Here is a 19,079-nt window from a genome sequence, read left to right as displayed (position 1 = left end):
GACCAGAGCTGAACAGATAGTTTGATCTTCAAATACAGGACTCAGGTGAAGCATAGAAAGTGGAGGAGAAGGGGAAATTATGAGAGGTTTAATGATGATGAACTGCATGTATTCCTGCATAGGAAAAAATGATATGGATAATACTCATGAGAAACTTCTCATTTTATATAATGGGAGTAAGAGAAAGGAGAAGTGGAATAGGCTAAGATATTTCATATAAAAGATTTATTTTTTTTGCAATGATATGGAAAGGGAGAAGGTGAGGGGGAATAAGGAAACCTTCACTCTCATCAGAAATGGCTCAGAGAGGAAACAGCATACACACTCAATAGGGTATAGACATCTAGAGTAAAAAGGAGAGAAGGGGGACAGGGGGAGGGAGGATGTGGGTGATAGAGGAGAGGGTAGATCATAGGAGAGAATAGTTAGATATAATACATTATCTTTTTTACTTTTTGCAAGGTGCTGGGATTAGGTGGCCTGTCCATGACCACAGGGCCAGGTGCTTACTGGGTCCCTGGGCTGGTATATGGACTTGGGGGCCTCTTGGTCCCAGGGCCAGTGCTCTGTCTGCTGCACCACTCAGCTACCCTACAACGCATTTTAGAAGAGAGACAGAGTGAAAGGAGAGAGAAAATATATTGTAGAGGGGAGGAATGGATGGAAGGAATTATAATCAGCAACAGCAACAGTGGAAAAATATGGAAGTAACTTCTGGAATGGTCTTATGATAAAGAATGTGATCCACCTGAGACAGAGCTGATGGTATGAGAACACAGACTGAAACACATTTTTTTTCCTTTGTTTTACTTTATTTCTCATGAGCTTCTATATTTTTGTGGGGGTGGGGGTATTGGGTTTACTCATTTTTTAATATTATTCTCTTTGTACAAATAATATTTTTTATATACATTAATAAAATATGCTTGTTTAAGAGTAAACAGAATACCCCCTCCCCCCACAAAATATAGACTCCCTTGAGTGATAAAGAGGAGAGAAAAAAATTGAAATTAAAAAAATAATAGTAATAATTGTAGGTATGGCCAGGTGGCACAATGGATGGAGCCCTGGCCCTGGAGCCAGGAGCACCTGAGCCCATATCTGGCCCCATACACACAACGATCACCCAGCCATGTGACATGCAAGACACCCCAACCCCATTGCCCTGCAAACAAAAAAAAAAAAAGAAAAAAAGACCCAAAATAAAATAAAATGGTAGTAATAATAGTAGGAGTGGCTGGGTGGCGGACAGAATATTGACCCTTGAGCCAGGAGCACCCGGGTCCAAATCCGGCCTCAGATACCCAATGATAACCCTGCTATGTGGCCCCAGGCAGGCCACCCAGCCCCATTTGCCCTGCACCCCCCCAAATAATAATAATAAAAAATGTGCTTCAGTCTTTGTTCCACCAACAACAACTCTGTTGCGGGTGGATCACATTCATTATGATAAGTCCATCACAAAAGTTTCTTCCATATTTTTCCACTGTTGCTATTGCTGATCGCAACCCCCTCCTTTCATATTTCTCCACTACCATATTTTCTCTCTCCTTTCACTCTGACTCTGCTGTAGGGTAGCTGAGTGGTGCAGCAGACAGATGCCTGGCCCTGGGGCCAAGAGGACCCAAGCCCCCCTACCACCCCTTAGGCCCAGCATCCACCTGGCCCTATGGTCCTGGACAGGCCTTCCAATCCCAGCCCCTTGCAAGAAGTAGAAAAGAAAATGTGTTATATCTGACCACTCTCCCCCCATGGTCCATCCTCTCCTCCATCACTCACATCACCCCCCTTCCCCCTGTCCTCCCCCCTTCTTACTCCGGATGCCTATACCCCATTGAATATATATGCTGTTTCCTCTCCTAGCCACCTCTGATGAGAGCGAAGTTTCCCTCATTCCCCCTTGCCTTCCCCCCTTCCATATCATTGCAATAGCTAATTGTAATAAAGAAAAATCTTATTATATGAAATATCTTGGCCTATTCCCCCTCTCCTTTTTCTTTCTCCCATTACATTTCCCTTTTTTCTATTGACTCCATTTTTACACCACATTTTATCTTCAAATTCAGCTTTCTCCTGTGCTTCAACTATAAAAGCTCCCTCTACCTGCTCTATTAACTGAGAAGATTCATATGAGTATTATCAGTGTCATTTTTCTATGCAGGAATACATGCAGTTCATCATCATTAAGTCCCTCATATTTTCCCCTTCTCCTCCACTCTCTATGCTTCACCTGAGTCCTGTATCTGAAGCTCAAACCTTCTGTTCAGCTCTGGCCATTCCAACAGGAACATTTGAAATTCCCCTGGTTCATTGAAAGTCCATCTTTTTCCTTGGAAGAGGAAATTCAGCCTTGCTAGGTAGTTAATTCTCAGTTGCATTCTAAGCTCCTTTGCCTTCCGGTATATTATATTCCAAGCCCTACGAGCTTCCAATGTAGTTGCTGCTAAGTCCTGTGTGATCCTGACTGCAGCTCCATGATATTTGAACTGTGTCCTTCTGGCTGCTTGTAATATTTTCTCTTTGACTTGGAAGTTCTGGAACTTGGCTATAATATTCCTGGGGGTTGGTTTTTTGGGATCTCTTTCTCGGGGGGATTGGTGGATTCTCTCCATTTCTATTTTACCCTCTGCTTCTAGAATACCAGGGCAATTTTCCCTGTAGTAATTCTTTGAAAATGATGTCAAGGCTCTTTTCCTGATCATGATTTTCAGGTATTCCAATTATTTTTAAATTATCTTTCCTAAGTCTGTTTTCCATATCAGTTGTTTTTTCAATGAGATATTTCACATTTTCTTCTAATTTTTAATTTTTTTTGGTTTTGAAGTAATGAATCCTGGTTTCTTGTAAATTCATCAATCTCCCTGAGTTCTATTCTTTGTTCTCCTCAGAGAGTTTTCTTATCTCTTTTTCCATCTGGCCAATTTTGTTTTTTAAAGCATTCTTCTCCTCAATAACTTTTTGAACTGTTTCATCCATTTGACCTAAGCTGGTTTTTAGCATGCTATTTTCTTCAGCATTTTTTTGGATTTCCTTGACTAGGCTGCTGACTTCATTTTCATGTTTTTCCTGCATCTCTCTCATTTCTTTTCCCAGTTTTTCTTCTAACTCCCTCATTTGGTTTTCAAAGTCTTTTTTGAGCTCTGTCATAGCCTGAGCCCAATTTCTGTTTTTCTTGGAGTCTTTAGATGCAGGAGCTTGTGCCTCCTCATCTTCAGACTGAGTATTTTGATCCTTCTTGGGCTCATATGCAAAATATTTCTCAATGGTGTTCCTCTTGTTTCTCTGCTTGCTCATTTTCCCAGCCTGAGCCTGGTTTTGGGGTGCTTCCTGAGCTTTTGTGACTCTCCCACAAGGGTCTCAGTGTGTGAGGCTCTGTTCTCCCTCCTGGTCCGTGAATGACCATATGCGCCCCTCTCTGCCACCGGGCTGAGGTGGGGGGGGGGGCTGCTGTTCTATGGGGGGATCTAGACTGCAATCTTTGACTTAGGAGTTCTGGAACTTGGCTATAATATTCCTGGGGGTTGGTTTTTTGGGATCTCTTTCTCGGGGGGATTGGTGGATTCTGGATCTGAATGTGTTCAGAGCCCCAGAGTCCTGTTCCAAGGGAAGAGGACAGAGCTCTGCAGTCTCTCTCTTCATTCCCCTACCTAGGTTCAATGGGCTCATGCCCTGGAGGCTCCTGCTTACTGGCTCCACCAGTTTCTGTTCCTTGATCTGGGCTGCCAAAAGACCACATTGCTTGCTGTGTGCCCTGAGGGCTGGGCTTCACGTGCTTGCTCTGGCAGAGGTCCCCCGCTGTTCCCCCACTTTCTGCCTGGTGCTCCCTGGGGGTGTAGCTCAGGAGACTCCCTAGCTGCTGTGAGCCGTGGCTCTCTATACCCTGGGGCTGCCTTCTGTAGGCTGAAGTTCTTTTGCTCTGGCGGGCCACCCCTCTGGCGGCCGCCCCTCCAACCCCAGGGAGCAGAGCCTTTCTGCTGTTTTCCTGGTTACCTTGAGTAGGAGAACTGCCTCATTGGGTCCCTTTGTGGGTTCTGTCTCTTGAAAGTTTAGAGTCCTTAGTTTCGAAGTTTTATGAGAGAGCTTCTAAGAGACATTCCTCTCTAGTCCTGGGTTTACTCTTAAACAAGAATATTCTATTAAAACATAAAGAATTGTGGAATTTGAACAAAGACCAAAGACTATTACCTATAATTAAAAGAAAAATGTTATCTTACTATGTAATTTTGCTATCTCTTATAATTTATTTTTCTTCCTTAAGGATATGATTTCTCTCTCATGTTCAACTTAGATCAATGTATAGCATGGAAACAATGTAAAGACTAAGACTGCCTTCTGTGGGGGGGGGGGAGCAAGATTAGGGGAAAAGTATAAAATTCAAAATAAATAAATATAGTATCTACCTCAAAAAACCCTTTTTAATTTAATATGGTGAAAATAATTTATTTTGCAGTGAATAATGTACTCTAATTCTTGTTTGGTCATAAATTAATCCCCTTTCCACAGATATGATAGATGATTTCTTGGTCTCTTAACTTATCTATGGTGTTGATCTTTATGTCTAGATCCTGTACTCATTTTGACCTTATTTTGGTATAGGGTGTGAGATGTGAATCTATGCCTAGTTATTGCCATACTACTTTCCAGTTTTCCCAACAATTTTTGTCAAATAGTGAGTTCTTATCCCAGGAGCTGATGCCTTTGTGTTTGTCAGATAGAGATTACTGTAGTCATTTACTGCAGTTTCTTTTAAACCTATCCTAATCCACTGAATCATTATTCTATTTCTTAACCAATACCAGGCAGTTTTGATGGTCACTTCATAGCATAGTTTTAAACCTGGTAGAGCTAGGCTACCTTCTGTTACTTTTTTTTCCCTCATCAGTTCCCTTGCTATTCTTGACCTTTTGTTTTTCTAGATTAATTTTGTTATTTTTTTCTGGTCTGTAAAATAGTCATTTTTATTATATTAGCTTGACCTAATCATGTGCAATTGACATTTTTCCAATTATTTAGATCTCACTTTATTTGGATGAGAAGCATTTTATAATTATGTTCATATGGTTTCTGGGTTTGTTTTAGAAGGTAGATCCCAAGTATAGTTATAGTTACTTTAAATGGTATGTCTCTATCTCTTGCTTTTGGGCTTTGTTATTCATATATAGAAAGGTTGATGATTTGTGTGGGTTTATTTTATCTCCTGCTACTTTGCTGAATTTGTTAATTGTTTCAAGGAGCTTTTTAGATGATTTTCTCAGGTTCTCTAAGAATACCATAATATCATCAACAAGGAGTGAAAGCTTTGCTTCCTCATCACTAATTCTGATTCCTTCAATTTCCTTTCTTCTCATATTGCTACAGCTAGAATTTCTAATACTATATGGAATAGTAATGGTGATAATGGGCATCCTTGTTTCACCCCCTGATTTTATTGGAAATGCTCCAAGTTTATTCCCATCACATATAATATTTGTTGATGGTTTTAGCTAGATACTATTTATTATTATTATTATTATTATTATTATGTTTTTGCAAGGCAAATGGGGTTAAGTGGCTTGCCCAAGGTCACACAGCTAGGTAATTATTAAGTGTCTGAGACTGGATTTGAACCCAGGTACTCCTGACTCCAAGGCCAGTACTTTATCCACTTCGCCACCTAGCCACCCCTACTATTTATTATTTTAAGGAAAAGTCCATTTATTCCTAAACTGTCTAGTGTTTTCAATAGGAATGGATGTTGTATTTTATCAAAGACTTTTCTAGCATCTATTGAGGTAATCATATCATTTCTGTTAGTTTTGCTATTGATATGTTAAATTGTGTTGAGTGTTTTCCTAATATTGAATCATCCTTGCCTACCTATAAATCCTACCTATCATGGTGTATTATCCTAGTAAGAATTTTCTGTAGTCTCATTGCCAAAATTTTATTTAAGATTTTTGCCTCAATATTCATTAGGGTGATTTATAATTTTCTTTTTCTATTTTGGTTCTTCCTGTTTAGGTATCAGCATCATGCTGGAGTCCTAAAAGGAGTTTGCTGAACTCCTTCTCCTATTTTTTTTAATATACTTTTAGTATACTTAGAGTAGGAATTAATTATTCCTTAAATGTTTGGTAGAATTCACTTATAAATCCATCTGGGCCTGAAGACCTTTCCTTAGGGCGTTTATTAATGATTTCTTCAATTTCTTTTTCTGAAATGGGATTATTTAAGTAATTTATTTCCTCTTCTGTTAATCATCTGGGCAGTTCGTATTTTTGTAAATATTCTTCCATTTCACTCAGGTTATACAATTTATTGGCCTACAGTTCAGCAAGGTAGCTATGAATTATCTCTTTAATTTCTTCCTCATTGGTGGCTAGATCACCCTTTTCATTTTTGATACTGGTAATCTTTTTTAATAAGATTAAGCCAAATGTTTGTCTATTTCATTGGCTTTTTCATAAAACCAACTCTTAGTTTTATTTATGAGATCAATGGTTTTCTTGCTTTCAATTTTTTCAATTTTTTTTCAATTTTTTTTCAATTTTTTTAATCTCTTCCTTGATTTTCAGAATTACTAATTTGGTATTTAATTATAGATCTTCAATTTGTATTTTTTTAAATTATAAACCAAATCATTGAGCTCCTCTTTATTTTATTCATGTAGATATAAAATTTCCCCTCAAAACTGCCTTAAGCTGCATCCCATAAATTTTCATATGATATTTCATTAGTATCATTTTCTTGGATATATGTATTGATTATTTCTATTATTTGCTGTTTGATCCATCCATTATTTAAGATAGTTATTTAATTTCTGACAGTTTTAAAATCCCAGGGAGCATGCAAGTCTTTCAGTAACCCTCTATTTCTATCTTTCACCAGCAAACCCAATCCCATCACCAACATTTTGACTACCCTACAAAGGGATCATTGATCTCTCTGGATCTGCTCAGACATCAGTGAGGTGAGAGAAACTCTGAACTAGGCTATCTTTCCAGATCTGGTTAAATTGAACTCTCAGGAAAACCCTCCCCATTATTAGACCCCCTCCCTTGTTCCCTGGAAGTTGCTGCAGGAGAATGGCTGTGAGGTCCAGCCATTGAGAAGACTATTTTGTGGTGTGTGTTTGGGTCAGCTAGTCAATGACTGAGGACAACTGGGTTGGGGTTGTTACCCTTTGGGCCCAAGAAGGGTCTGATTTTTTTAGTTGTGACCTCCCTGGGAGGGGTCTGCTTGTGTTAGACATGACCAGTTTTAAAGGAAGGATCCAAGGGTTTGAAGATGGTTTTCTGAAGCTTTTTGAGTAGTGCAAATTTGTCCTTGGGGTAATTCAGGAGTGTTCGAGAAGAATTTTTTCACTGAGTTTGATTGGCATTTTGAGTAGGATGATTGATTGGTTACTGATTCTCTCTGCCTCTATTCCAAAAGGACCATTTCTTATCTATGACTCAATCTGGGGGAAGCAGAAGTGGACAGATTGATTGACATGCCTCATGGTCTTTTGAATAAGAGAAAAAAGGGAAGACAATCTTTTCTGATTGGGAAATTTAGATTTCATCTTAATTAGGCCTGTGATAATAACTAAGATCTCTATAATAGAGTAATTCAAATACATTAAGGAATTTTGACTCTTGATTGGCTATTTTAAAATCTTAATATACATATGAAGCTCCTCGAGAAATTCTAAAAAATTATTTTTGGATGGTCTTAATTGGTACAATTCAAAATTAATAATGTAAATATATGTATGTGTATGTATGTATGTGTATTTTTAAAAAAACCCAATAGGATGTTTTTACACCACTCCACTGACTGGAGAGATGAGAAAAATATTTCTATGTTTGAGATTTTGGTGAGACTGACCAGAGCCTTCACAAAAATCTCCTTTTATTCAAAAAGAATTGTCTCTGTGTCTGTGTCTATATCTCCTCTGTGTATGTGTAATTTATCTGAAATAGTTCCTGATTGTTACCTGAGTTAAATGTTATTCCTTTTATTTTGTATTTTTTTTGGAAAAGACTAATTTAAAATTAAGTAATAAGATTTGAGCCACTTTCTTAACTAGGGAATTTTAATACCATTTGACCTCAATTAATTGTAAAGACTATATTTTTTTTTCCTTTAAATCAGGTTTAAATTAGAAAATAAACAGCATAGTCTGTTTTTATTTGAAAGTAAGTTACAAGTTTGTGAGGAATGCCTTTATGAAACTTGCCTGTGAACTAAGATTTTTTTTAGCCTAAATTTGATTGACAGCTGTATTCAACCTATGTTAATTAATTGACTCTAAGTATTCTCTTGGGTTTAGAAATATATAGCTATTTGTTGACTTATTGTTTCATTTCTGTGTGATTATCCTGTAAATAACTGCTAAATTCTTTTGGGTATGTCCTGCCCTCAAGATGCTTTAAAAATGGGGCTGGAATGCTTTTGACAGGAAAAGCCCCCCCTTTGTGGTTAAAAAAGAAAATGCTAAATTAGAGAATAACTTTCTTTTGGGAAAGAGAAATACTGCACTAAATTTTGTAATCTGAATTGTTTTGATGTTAAATTAATATGGATAATACATTTTCAATAATCTCACAAGGTCTTTTGTTGGTGAAGAAAAAATTGTTAGTGAAAATATTGTCTCTCATCACATGTTTATGGAAGGGAAAATATATATATTATATATATATATATATATATATACATATGTATGTATTCTATCAGTCAATCTATCTTTCTATCTATATATGAGACTAAAGTAAAATCTACTTAACATTTGGAATTTCAAAATAAGACAAATGTATCAATTTCAACTCTTGTTTGATGTAAATGTAACATTTCCTAGCATCTATGGCATAAATAAAAATTAATTGGGGCTTTAAAAATTATTATATGTATAAGATTGAATTCTTAGAAATTCTCATTTTCTTTGAAAAATAAAAGTATATTTGAGTTAGAGGTAAATAGGCATATAAAACAAAATGTCAAAGATATTGAGTTATAATATCTGTCCTAAGTTAAGGATCATTGTTTGATTTTGCTCTAAGGGAATGAAACGTTAGCCTAAATATCTTATGTTTAATGTAGGCTAGTAATTATATGTTTAATTTTAAAGAAGTCATAATTGTAGATTTCTTCCCTCATGTAAATTACAGAGAAACAAGAAACTGGAAAATATGTCCTGACTGTGGAATGTTTTCTGCTGAAATGTATATGTGGGGGTCTATAAGTAAGATGTGGAAAAAATCTTTGTCAGTTATGTCATATACTCTTGTAGACTTATAGTTATGTGGTTATTTCTTATAAGCATATATGCTATTTGAATACTATAACAGTATTGAAGCCTGGAATTAATACCTGATTATTTTGTAAGGATAATGAAGGAAAAATACCAACACCAAGACTAGGATTCCAAATATTACTAAATAATATGTATTATAATAATGGAAACATTGTTTTGTAAAATTTAATAATTCATGTTAATTGACTTGTATATCCGGTTGTTTTTACTATTGTTTTATTACTTTGAAATTAATATCACATGTTGGAAATTTAAAGTCACCTAAGATGTTTTAATGATTTTTAAAGAATTTTGAAAGTAATAATTTGTATTTTGAATATGGCTAGTAGTTAAACAGGATTAATGTGGAGTTGTCTTTATAAAAGATTCTAGTTATATATATAAACTGGGACTATTTTGAATATATAGATTAGATAGATAGATAGATATTCCAACACTGTGGTTGTTTGCTTTAAAGTAAAGGCACCTAAGTAATATGAGAAAGATAAAACAATAGTGATAATTTGAGGTTTTTCTGTGGCAATCTCTAGGTAATGACTATATTAGAAGTCTGGAGATGATGAGCAATCTCCTTGCTAAAGGAGATATTTAGTTATTTTAAACATAGTTAATAACTAAATGGGTTCATTGCAAAAAATAGTTGTTTTTATAAAAAATTCAGCTCTAAATGTGAATTAGAATTATTGTATTTTTACATCTCAAATTCTGCTTATTGTATTTTAATTATAGTATTGTCTTTAGGTACATGAACAACAATAGAATTATGATTTTTCACTGGACCTCATATCAAATTACAGCCTAGCACATTCTGATTCCTTAGTGCTCAAGTCCCCTGAATCTCTGGTTATAGGTAATTGCTGTATTACAGTATATTGCTAATTGACCTATCTGATATCAGATATGTTAAAATAGAAAGACAACAACATGCCAGTGAAGCCATTAAAACAATGAGGTTTGACTTTAATACTGTAGACCGAGTGAATGGTCTTTGAGAGAATGGTCTCAGCCTCAGTTAAGGTAGGATTCTTTTTTTTTTTAGGTTTTTTCAAGTCAAATAGGGTTAAGTGGCTTGGCCAAGGCCACACAACTAGGTAATTATTGTGTCTGAGGTCGGATTTGAACTCAAGTACTCCTGACTCCAGGCCCGGTGCTCTATCCACTGTGCCACCTAGCTGCCCCGAGGTAGGATTCTTTTAAAGGAAGCACTAACCTGAAAGACCTGGAACTTGGCTCATTGGAAAGGATTGTCTGGAACCTCTGCCTGTACAAGATATCTAATGTATAAGGGAACATGTCTTCTTATCTCTCTCTCTCTCTCTCTCTCTCTCTCTCTCTCTCTCTCTCTCTCTCTCTCTGCTCTTTAATAGCAAATTGTCATAATCATGCCAGGTGCACCATAATTAAGTATGAGAATGAGCCATTGGAACTCTTATCTTCTAAATCTTTAATAACTGGCAAGTATTTAGTCTTAGCATTTTTTTAAATATAGGATATGATTCTTTATCACAACAAGTTCCCTTAAGGAAAAAGAATATCAACATGGCTATTGGTCTATCTTTTTAAGTGCTTTAAAGGAGAGATTCATTCTTCAGCTAGAATTTTTGTTCATTCTAAACATGGCTAAAGTTAAAATAGAAAATTTTGTTTCAAATTACTTATTGGACTGTGCAGTTTAAAAATGTTTATTTAATACATTTATTTATACTATTCTTGATCCATAATCCTATTAAAAAGGATTCTGATACTAGTTTAGGATCATAAAGTATAACTCTTCATCTCTAAAGACCTTCTAATTTTTTTCTAACTATTGGGTCTCTGTTAAATGTTTCTCTGTTAAAATCTCTCTCTCTGGGTTTTGCTTGCTCAATTTTTTTCCTGAGTTTCATCTCTCTAGGTTACCAACTGTACATCTCCAATTGCAGCCTCTGCAGGATGCTAGCCAGCTCTTCCAATCACTGATAACAAACATCCTTTGGACTCTGCCTCAATGGGGTTCTCACTGCAATTCATTCACCTCCAAAAGGACCCTGAAAGGCCCAGATGAATCTGGGATCTGAATAATTTTGAGGTGGAAAACGATACAGAGAATTTTGAATGGAGAAAATTTCTAATCAGAAACAAGTTCTATAATCTTTAATGCTGTTAAATCTTGTTAAAGGGTAGAAGGCCCTTTGCTCTTGAGGTGTAAATTGACCTCTATTGTTTCATTGTTAAATGTTAAATTTCTATCTTGTCTCCTCATTCCCAACTCCCAGCTTCCAATCTTCTACTTGGTTTCAGTCCAGTAAGGAGGAGAGGGATTTCCCCTTTTGCCCTCAGTGCCCAGATAATGGGCAAGGCTATAAGACATGAGCTGGACCTCTGCTCAAGTCCGTTCAATCTCTGACCCAGTCAGCTCTACTTGACTGTCTTTTACTCCCCAACCCCAAATCCTACCTAACCACTATCTCCTTCTGCCTTTGATTACACTGTTCCTCCTCTTTCTAAATGCTACCTTTGATTTGACAATCCAGCTCAATTCCTGCCTTTCCCATAAACCCTTCTAAGGTCACATCAGTCTCCCCTTTTCTTAATTCCTTAAAAAATTATTTTATAATTTTTTTCAATTAAACAATCATTTATTTTTCCTCTTCCCCATCAAACAATTAAAAAAAAAACAATGAAAGTACAACAAAAAAAGAAAACTAAAACTTTTGCAGCAAATAAATAACATCAAGCAACATAATATCACATATTGGCCTTGTTCAAAAATGTATGTCTCATTCTTTGTTTTAATACCTGGCAAGAATTTTGACAATATGCTCCATTTTCTGGCTTCTAGAATCATGATTTTTTTCATTATACTTATCAGAGTACTAAAGACTTTCAAAATGTTTTTTCTTTATAAGTTGTCATTGTATAAATTGTTTTTCTGGTTCTGTCCATTTAATTCTGAGTCAGTTCACAGAAGTTTTTCCAGTTTTTCTAAAAATGTCTGGTTTGTAATTTCTTATAGCACAATAATATTCCATTTTTTCTGAATTCCTACAACTCTTATCTCTCTCTCTCTCTCTCTCTCTCTCACACACACACACACACACACACACACACACACACACACACACACACATATACATACAGAAACAGAGAAACAATCACTAGCTATCTCACTATCTAGCTATTTAGCTATATGAGACTACAGTATTGTACTTTTCTTAGTCTTTTATTTGTCCCCTAGTGGCTTTATTTGTGTTGATCCTATCTTCTCATGAAGGCTCTAGTTTTCCTTTCTTTTTTGAACATTATTTAATTTTTTCCAATTATATGCAAAGACACATGCATTCATCTTTTTTTTTAAAGCTTTTGAGTTCCACATTTTTCTACCTCTCTCTCCTTTTTGTCCCCTCTCCCCATGACAACAAGTAATTTGATATAGGTTATACATATACAATCCACATATTTCCATATTAGTCATGTTGTGAAAGAGAATCAAAACTAAAGGAGGAAAACATGAGGAAGAAAAATAAAACATAAAATAAGTTTTTAAAGTGAAAATAATGTGCTTTCATCTGCATTCAGATCCCATTTTTTTTCCTCTGGGTGTGGATTGCAATGAAAAGTGCAATTCTTTTAGTATTGTCTCAAGGCTCTATTTTTATATTTATTTGATAACCACCAGCATTTAACATAGTGCTGAGTGGTTGCTAAGCTTTAGGTAGCCTTACCTAATTACTCTAGCCCTTGTTTATATTTCATTTCAATTATTTTATACTCAGTCATAAATGCTTATTATGTGGGATAAAAATACAAGCAAAAAAAAGATGATTCCTGCCATCAAGAAACTTGAATTCTTATGGGGGAAGATAATCTTGTACATTAAAAGGAAACTGAAATGAATGAGGGATAAGGACTCAAAAGAATGAGGGTTGTAGACTCTGGGACAATTCCACAAAATAAATGTTTTGGGAAGACATCACTAATGGAAAAAAGCACCCTATAATGGATTCAGGCAGTAGTAGAATCATTGTAACTTTCTGTCAGCACTACATAAAAAGATGTGGCCTGGGCTTGGGATTTTATGATATAGAACTTCCAGATGCAAAAATGCTACCAATTGATGTCAGAAAGTTATGTTGACCCTAGGCAAGTCACAACTTCAGCCAGCCTCTGCTTCCTCAACTGTCAAATGGAGATAATAGTAACACCTAATCTCCAGAGTTGTTGTAAAGCTCAAATGAGATAATATTTGTAGAGGGCTTTAGAAATCTAAATCTCTTTATAAATGCCAGCTACATTCTTAAGGGCAGCTAGGTGGCACAATAAAAAGATCCACAGACCTGGATTCAGTAAGACCTGATTTCCATTCAGGCCTTAGACGCTTACTAGCTCTGTGATCCACTTAACTTTGCTTGCCTCAGTTTACTCATCTGTAAAATGAACTGGAGAAGGAAATGGTAAACCACTCCAAAATCTCTGCCAAGAAAACCCCAAATGGGGGCACAGAGAGAAAGAAATAACTATACATTAACACATTGTTCTTGGTGCCCAGGCAAAAATTTAAAGTATAAAGGGAGTGGGGTGATATTTTTCTATAGGGATGAAATCACAGATCCAAAACAAAAGCTAGCTAGCATAATATACATATTAAGACTTACCAAGCCCTTTCCAAATATTACTACATCCATTTCACAATAATCCTATAATATTGGTATACACATGAGAATATCAAGCCTCAGATATGATAAGTGACATTCTTTATAGGTATACTATAGCAATACAGGCATGCCTTGGGGAGGATTGGGTTCCAAACCACCTCAATAAAGAGTAACACAAATTTTTGCTTTCCTGGCACATATAAAAGTTATGTTTACACTATACTATAGACTGTTAAATGTATTCACTTATTTATAAAACTATTGATTAGTTTCTCCAGATACTCTTGTGTGTAGATAACATTGGAAAGATAGAGTCAAACACTAAGACAAAAATTGGGGGGCTAGGTTTTTATTTTAAAATCTCATTTATTTGTATTTTTATGATTTTTTAAAAATCTGGGACAATTTACTTTTAGTCCTATGCAGTTTTTACTTATGATTTTTTGAAATATAGCTCTTGGAAAACAAGATTTAGAAGGCTCATTGTATTTCAAATGGAACTACTTGCCTAGGTCTTTATACCAAAGCACTCTACCTTTTATTGACTGGTCCGTAATAGCCCTCAGTTTAAGCCACCCTCAAGTTTATTTTTGAGGACTTATAATGATTGGAATAGCAATTGTTTTCTGTTCTGATCTAAAACTTTGAGGTTCTTCCCCTCCCAGATAGATATTTTTGTAATAGTAAATTAGGCCATTTTTGTCTTAATTTTTACCTAGACCTTTGTCTTTGAAACTGACACCTGGGAAAGATCTTAATTTGAAAAGGTCAAGGTCTCTCATTACATATAAGGCTATCTATCACCAGTCATCTTTTTTTTAAAAAAAATTCAGTTCTTGTTTTTGAATTTTACAATTTTTCCAGAAATCTCACTTCCTTCTATCCACTCCCCCACAGAAGGGAGTCTGATAGTCTTTATATTGTTTCCATCCTATACATTGTTCAAAATTGGATGTGTTGAGAGAAAAATCATATCCTTAAGGAAAAAGTAAAATATAAGAGATGGCAAACTTATAATAATAAGAATAATAAAATAATAAGTTTTTTTAATTAAAGGTGATAGTCTTTGGTTTTGTTTAAACTCCACACATTCTTTCTTTGGATACTGATGGTATTCTCCATTGCAGATACCCTAAAATTGTCCCTGATTATTGCACTGATGAAATGAGTAAGTCCATTAACCCCATTCTGCTAATGTGGTATCCCCAGTCATCTTTTTTTTAAGATTTTATTTATTTTGAGTTTTATAATTTGTCCCCTAATCTTACTTCCCTCCCCCTCCCCCTCCACAGAAGGCAATTTGTCAGTCTTTACATTGTTTCCATGTTGTACACTGATCCAAATTGAGTGTGATGGGAGAGAAATCATATCCTTAAGGAAGAAACATAAAGTATAAGAGATAGCAAGATCAGACAATAAGATATCAATTTCTTTTTCTAAATTTAAGCTAATAGGCCTTGGTCTTTGTTCAAACTCCACAGTTCTTTCTCTGGATACAGATGATATTTTCCATTTGCTCCTCAGAAATTGGCAAATACTATAAATCTGGACTTGATTTATTGTTTTGTTGATTGTCTAGACTTAAAAAAAGTGATGGTGAAAATGTTAATCATGATTAAACTTATAAGTGATTCACTAGAGGTTGTTAAAAATATACCAGCACACTTGGATATGTCCAAGTGAAGGTCCTAAGTTCTACTCAAACTACTTGTATTACCTCTGAATCAATATAAGTTAACTGGGGAAATAAAGGCATTCTTTTTTGTATATGACCTAAGTAAACTCAGTCAGCAGCAAGACTGTCCAATACAAACTTTTAATATTTATCTGTCACTTGATCTATGATTTCATTGGCATAGGGAACTTCTGGCAAGGGACTTCCTCTACCAAAAGCAGATTGATTCATTCTCTGAAACATAAAGGTATATATTTTGAATGTACCTACAAACCATAAGCAGGGCTAACAAGATAAATGATAGTGGCGTTCAAGCATTTAAAGAGTTGGGAATAGAGTTAACATAAATGTGGAAGAGGGGTAAATTTCGATTCAATAGTAGGAAAGAATTCTTATCTTTATCTAAGTAGAGAAAAGGATGCCATTGTGAAGTAGTTGTAAGTTGGCAAGTTTGTATGAAAAAAGCATTGGAATGGGGATTCCACCATCAGATCTAGATAGCCTCTATGGTTCCTTCCAGATCTAAGAGTCTGTTATTCATTCATTTAGCCTGTGGTTCCGTATTTTGTTTCCAGGCCAGTCAAATTTCTAATTGTTCTAAGGTGTCCAAAAGGAGCAATCCCATCCCCTTTTAAAAAGAACTCTTGGTCCCTTTTCCAATGTGGTACCATTGTGTTCCAGGAAAGGCAAGTCTTACATTAACTCTACCATCTATATCTACCTCTTCTTTTTCTTCATCCATCATTCAATCTATAGTATACTCTATAGGGAAAGAAGGAAAACTGGGATTCCCAGTGCTACATCTTCTGCCTTTTGTAGAACTGGTTTTATTTCTTATCTCTTCATTGAGTAAAAAAAAGAATCTACTCTTCATTCTTCTTCAGGTTCAATGTCCACTTTTTCTAGTTTAACTTCCCATAACTTCAGCCACTGATTGTTTTACAAGAAGTATATCCCAAAACCCACAACAATGTAGCAGGTTTTGCTTTTTTGTTTGCTTTTGGAAAGGTCTAATTACAATAGCAAGGGTGAATATTCTGACTTAGGAAAATACACTGAAAGTAATATCTAATGTCTCTTCCCTTCAGTTAACTCTAAAGAAGTATATAAATACATTTTATGTATAAAATTTTATTTTTTTCCAATTACATGTAAAGACCAATTTTTAAAAACGTTGAGTTCCAAATTTTCTCCCTCCTTTCTTTACCCCCAAGGCAGTTAGAAATTTGATAAAGGTTATAATATGTGCAAACATGTAAAATATATTTCTATATTACTCATGTTGTGAAAGAAATAGATTAAAAGAAAAAAAACATGAAAAAAAGTAAAGTGAAACTAGGATGCTTTGATCTGCATTTAGACTCCATCAGTTCTTTCTCTGGATTTTTTCTCTGGATTTTTCATCATGAGTCCTTTGGGATTATTATGGATTATTGTCTTGCTGAAAATAATTAAGTCAGTTGTTCACATGCAATATTGCTGTTGTCCCCCTGAGTCCAAGGCTGCTGCTCTATACACTGTGCCACCTAACTGCCCACACTTTCCTCTTTTAAAAAAATATCTTTGGGATACAAACCTAGTAGTAGTATTGCTAGATAATAAGGTCTGCACAATTTTGATTAACCTTTGGGTATAATTCCAAATTGCTCTCTAGAATGGTTGGATCAGTCCACCAATAATGCATTAGTGTCCCAATTCTTCCTGCATACCCTTGAACATTTATCATTTCCTTTTCTGTTATATTAGTCAATCTGATAGGTATAAGATGGCACCTTAAGAGTTGTTTAATTTGCACTACTCTGATAGTGATTTTAAGTACTTTTTATAAAATTATAGTTTTGATCTTCATCAGAAAACTTCTAATTCATATCCTATCACCATTTACCAATTGCAGAATGATAACAAGAAGCATATATTAAACATCACACTGGGGATAATGCAAAAAAGGACTAATTTCAGAACAAGAATGAATGTTATAACCTAAAAAAATGCACTGAATGCTAAAACGTTACAAAGAGCTTTACATATTGTCTCTTGAATGTGAAACCAAAATGTTATTTCCTAAAAGTAATGAGATAATCTGGGTAAGACTGATTATCATAAAATATTACAAATAAGCTTGGATTTTTCATATTATCAGTGACACTGTCATATAGAACACTAGCATCTTGACTGTTCTTTGATGGAGGGACAAGGAGTGATGCATTTCCAACAGTGTAATCACCAGTAAGTACTCGAACATAATACATATGCTTCTTCCCATTTGTATCTGGTTTGGAGTATGTATCATTAGCTGAATATTGGGCTTTGACAGCAAAATAAGTACCTTTCCCCCATGCTGTAGCTGTGAAAAAGACAAAATTTTACAAAATTAATTTTTTTGAAATGTGTATTATTTTACCAATTATGATGATGCCTGGACTCCTGATCAAAGTAATAAAATTTCATTTCATTTTGTTGTAATTTTCTCCTTTTCATTCATATAATCTTTTATTTCACATCTTTTTACATTCATCTAATCTTTTATTTCAAATTATTCACACGCACATATATATGCATATACACACATATATGAGATATATATATATATATATATATATATATATATATATACATATATATATTTCCAAATTGCTTTCTAGAATGTTGGATGAATTCACAACTCCACCAACAATGCATTAGTTTTCCAGATTTTTACAATTCCAACTCCTCCCCTTATTTACCTCCTTAAACTCTGCCTTTCCTTTATTTAATTATTGCATTCTCCTGGCTCTCATATGATAATTTACACAGCGCACTTGCTGATACATGTTTGTTAAATTGAATTCAGACTCCCCCTCATCAAGCTAATGCCTCTTTGAAATCTATCTAAAAGTCATTTTACTAAAAGTCTAATCAAAATCTTCTATATAGACAATGACTACAACCATATAAATGTCAACAGAGAAGCAAGAAATATCTAATCAACCCCAAAGGCCAATGGCTAACTAGCCTGTCAGGTGACAGAGCATTTATTATGTGCCAGACACTATCTTAAGTATAGGTATAGAACAAGAGGTACAAGCATGGTCTTTGTCTTTAAGGAGTTCATATTCTAATATAAGGAAATTAGCATATAGACAACTATGTTCGATACACACACACACACACACACACACACACAACACACACACACAATGGAAATTAATCTTAGAGGGGAGATGCTTGCAGTAGGGAGGACCTCATGCAGAATGTAGGATTACACTGAACCATGAGGCTTGGGGGTTAGTTAATGTAAAGACTCAGAATTGGGAGGTGTAGTATAGTGTGTGACCAGAACATCATGGAAGCCAGTGTAGCTAGATTGTTGAGAGTGTAAGAGTTTAACTGTGAGAAGACTGGAAAGATAGGGGAAGGTTAATTGTAAAAAGCTTTAAATGCAATCGAAGCATTTTATGTTTGATTCTGGAGATAACAGGAAGTCACTGATGTTCATTGAGAAGAGGGATAATGTTGT

General features: G+C 35.2%; 1 protein-coding gene across 1 annotated transcript in view; it reads right to left on the bottom strand.

Moving 5' to 3' along the window:
* Window positions 1-14,733: 14,733 nt before the first annotated feature.
* PARP14 (poly(ADP-ribose) polymerase family member 14) overlaps window positions 14,734-19,079 on the bottom strand; it is a 94,301-nt gene continuing 89,955 nt past the window's right edge. Inside the window, 1 exon segment of the mRNA XM_074214659.1 lies at window positions 14,734-17,927. Within this exon segment, the coding sequence (XP_074070760.1) occupies window positions 17,638-17,927 (290 nt within the window). The 3' untranslated portion in view covers window positions 14,734-17,637.

Source organism: Macrotis lagotis, chromosome 1 (assembly GCF_037893015.1).
Source record: "Macrotis lagotis isolate mMagLag1 chromosome 1, bilby.v1.9.chrom.fasta, whole genome shotgun sequence".
Classification (NCBI taxonomy): Eukaryota; Metazoa; Chordata; class Mammalia; order Peramelemorphia; family Peramelidae; genus Macrotis; species Macrotis lagotis.
Note: the sequence above shows the minus strand (reverse complement) of the source record. Positions and strands in the feature narration are given on the sequence as shown.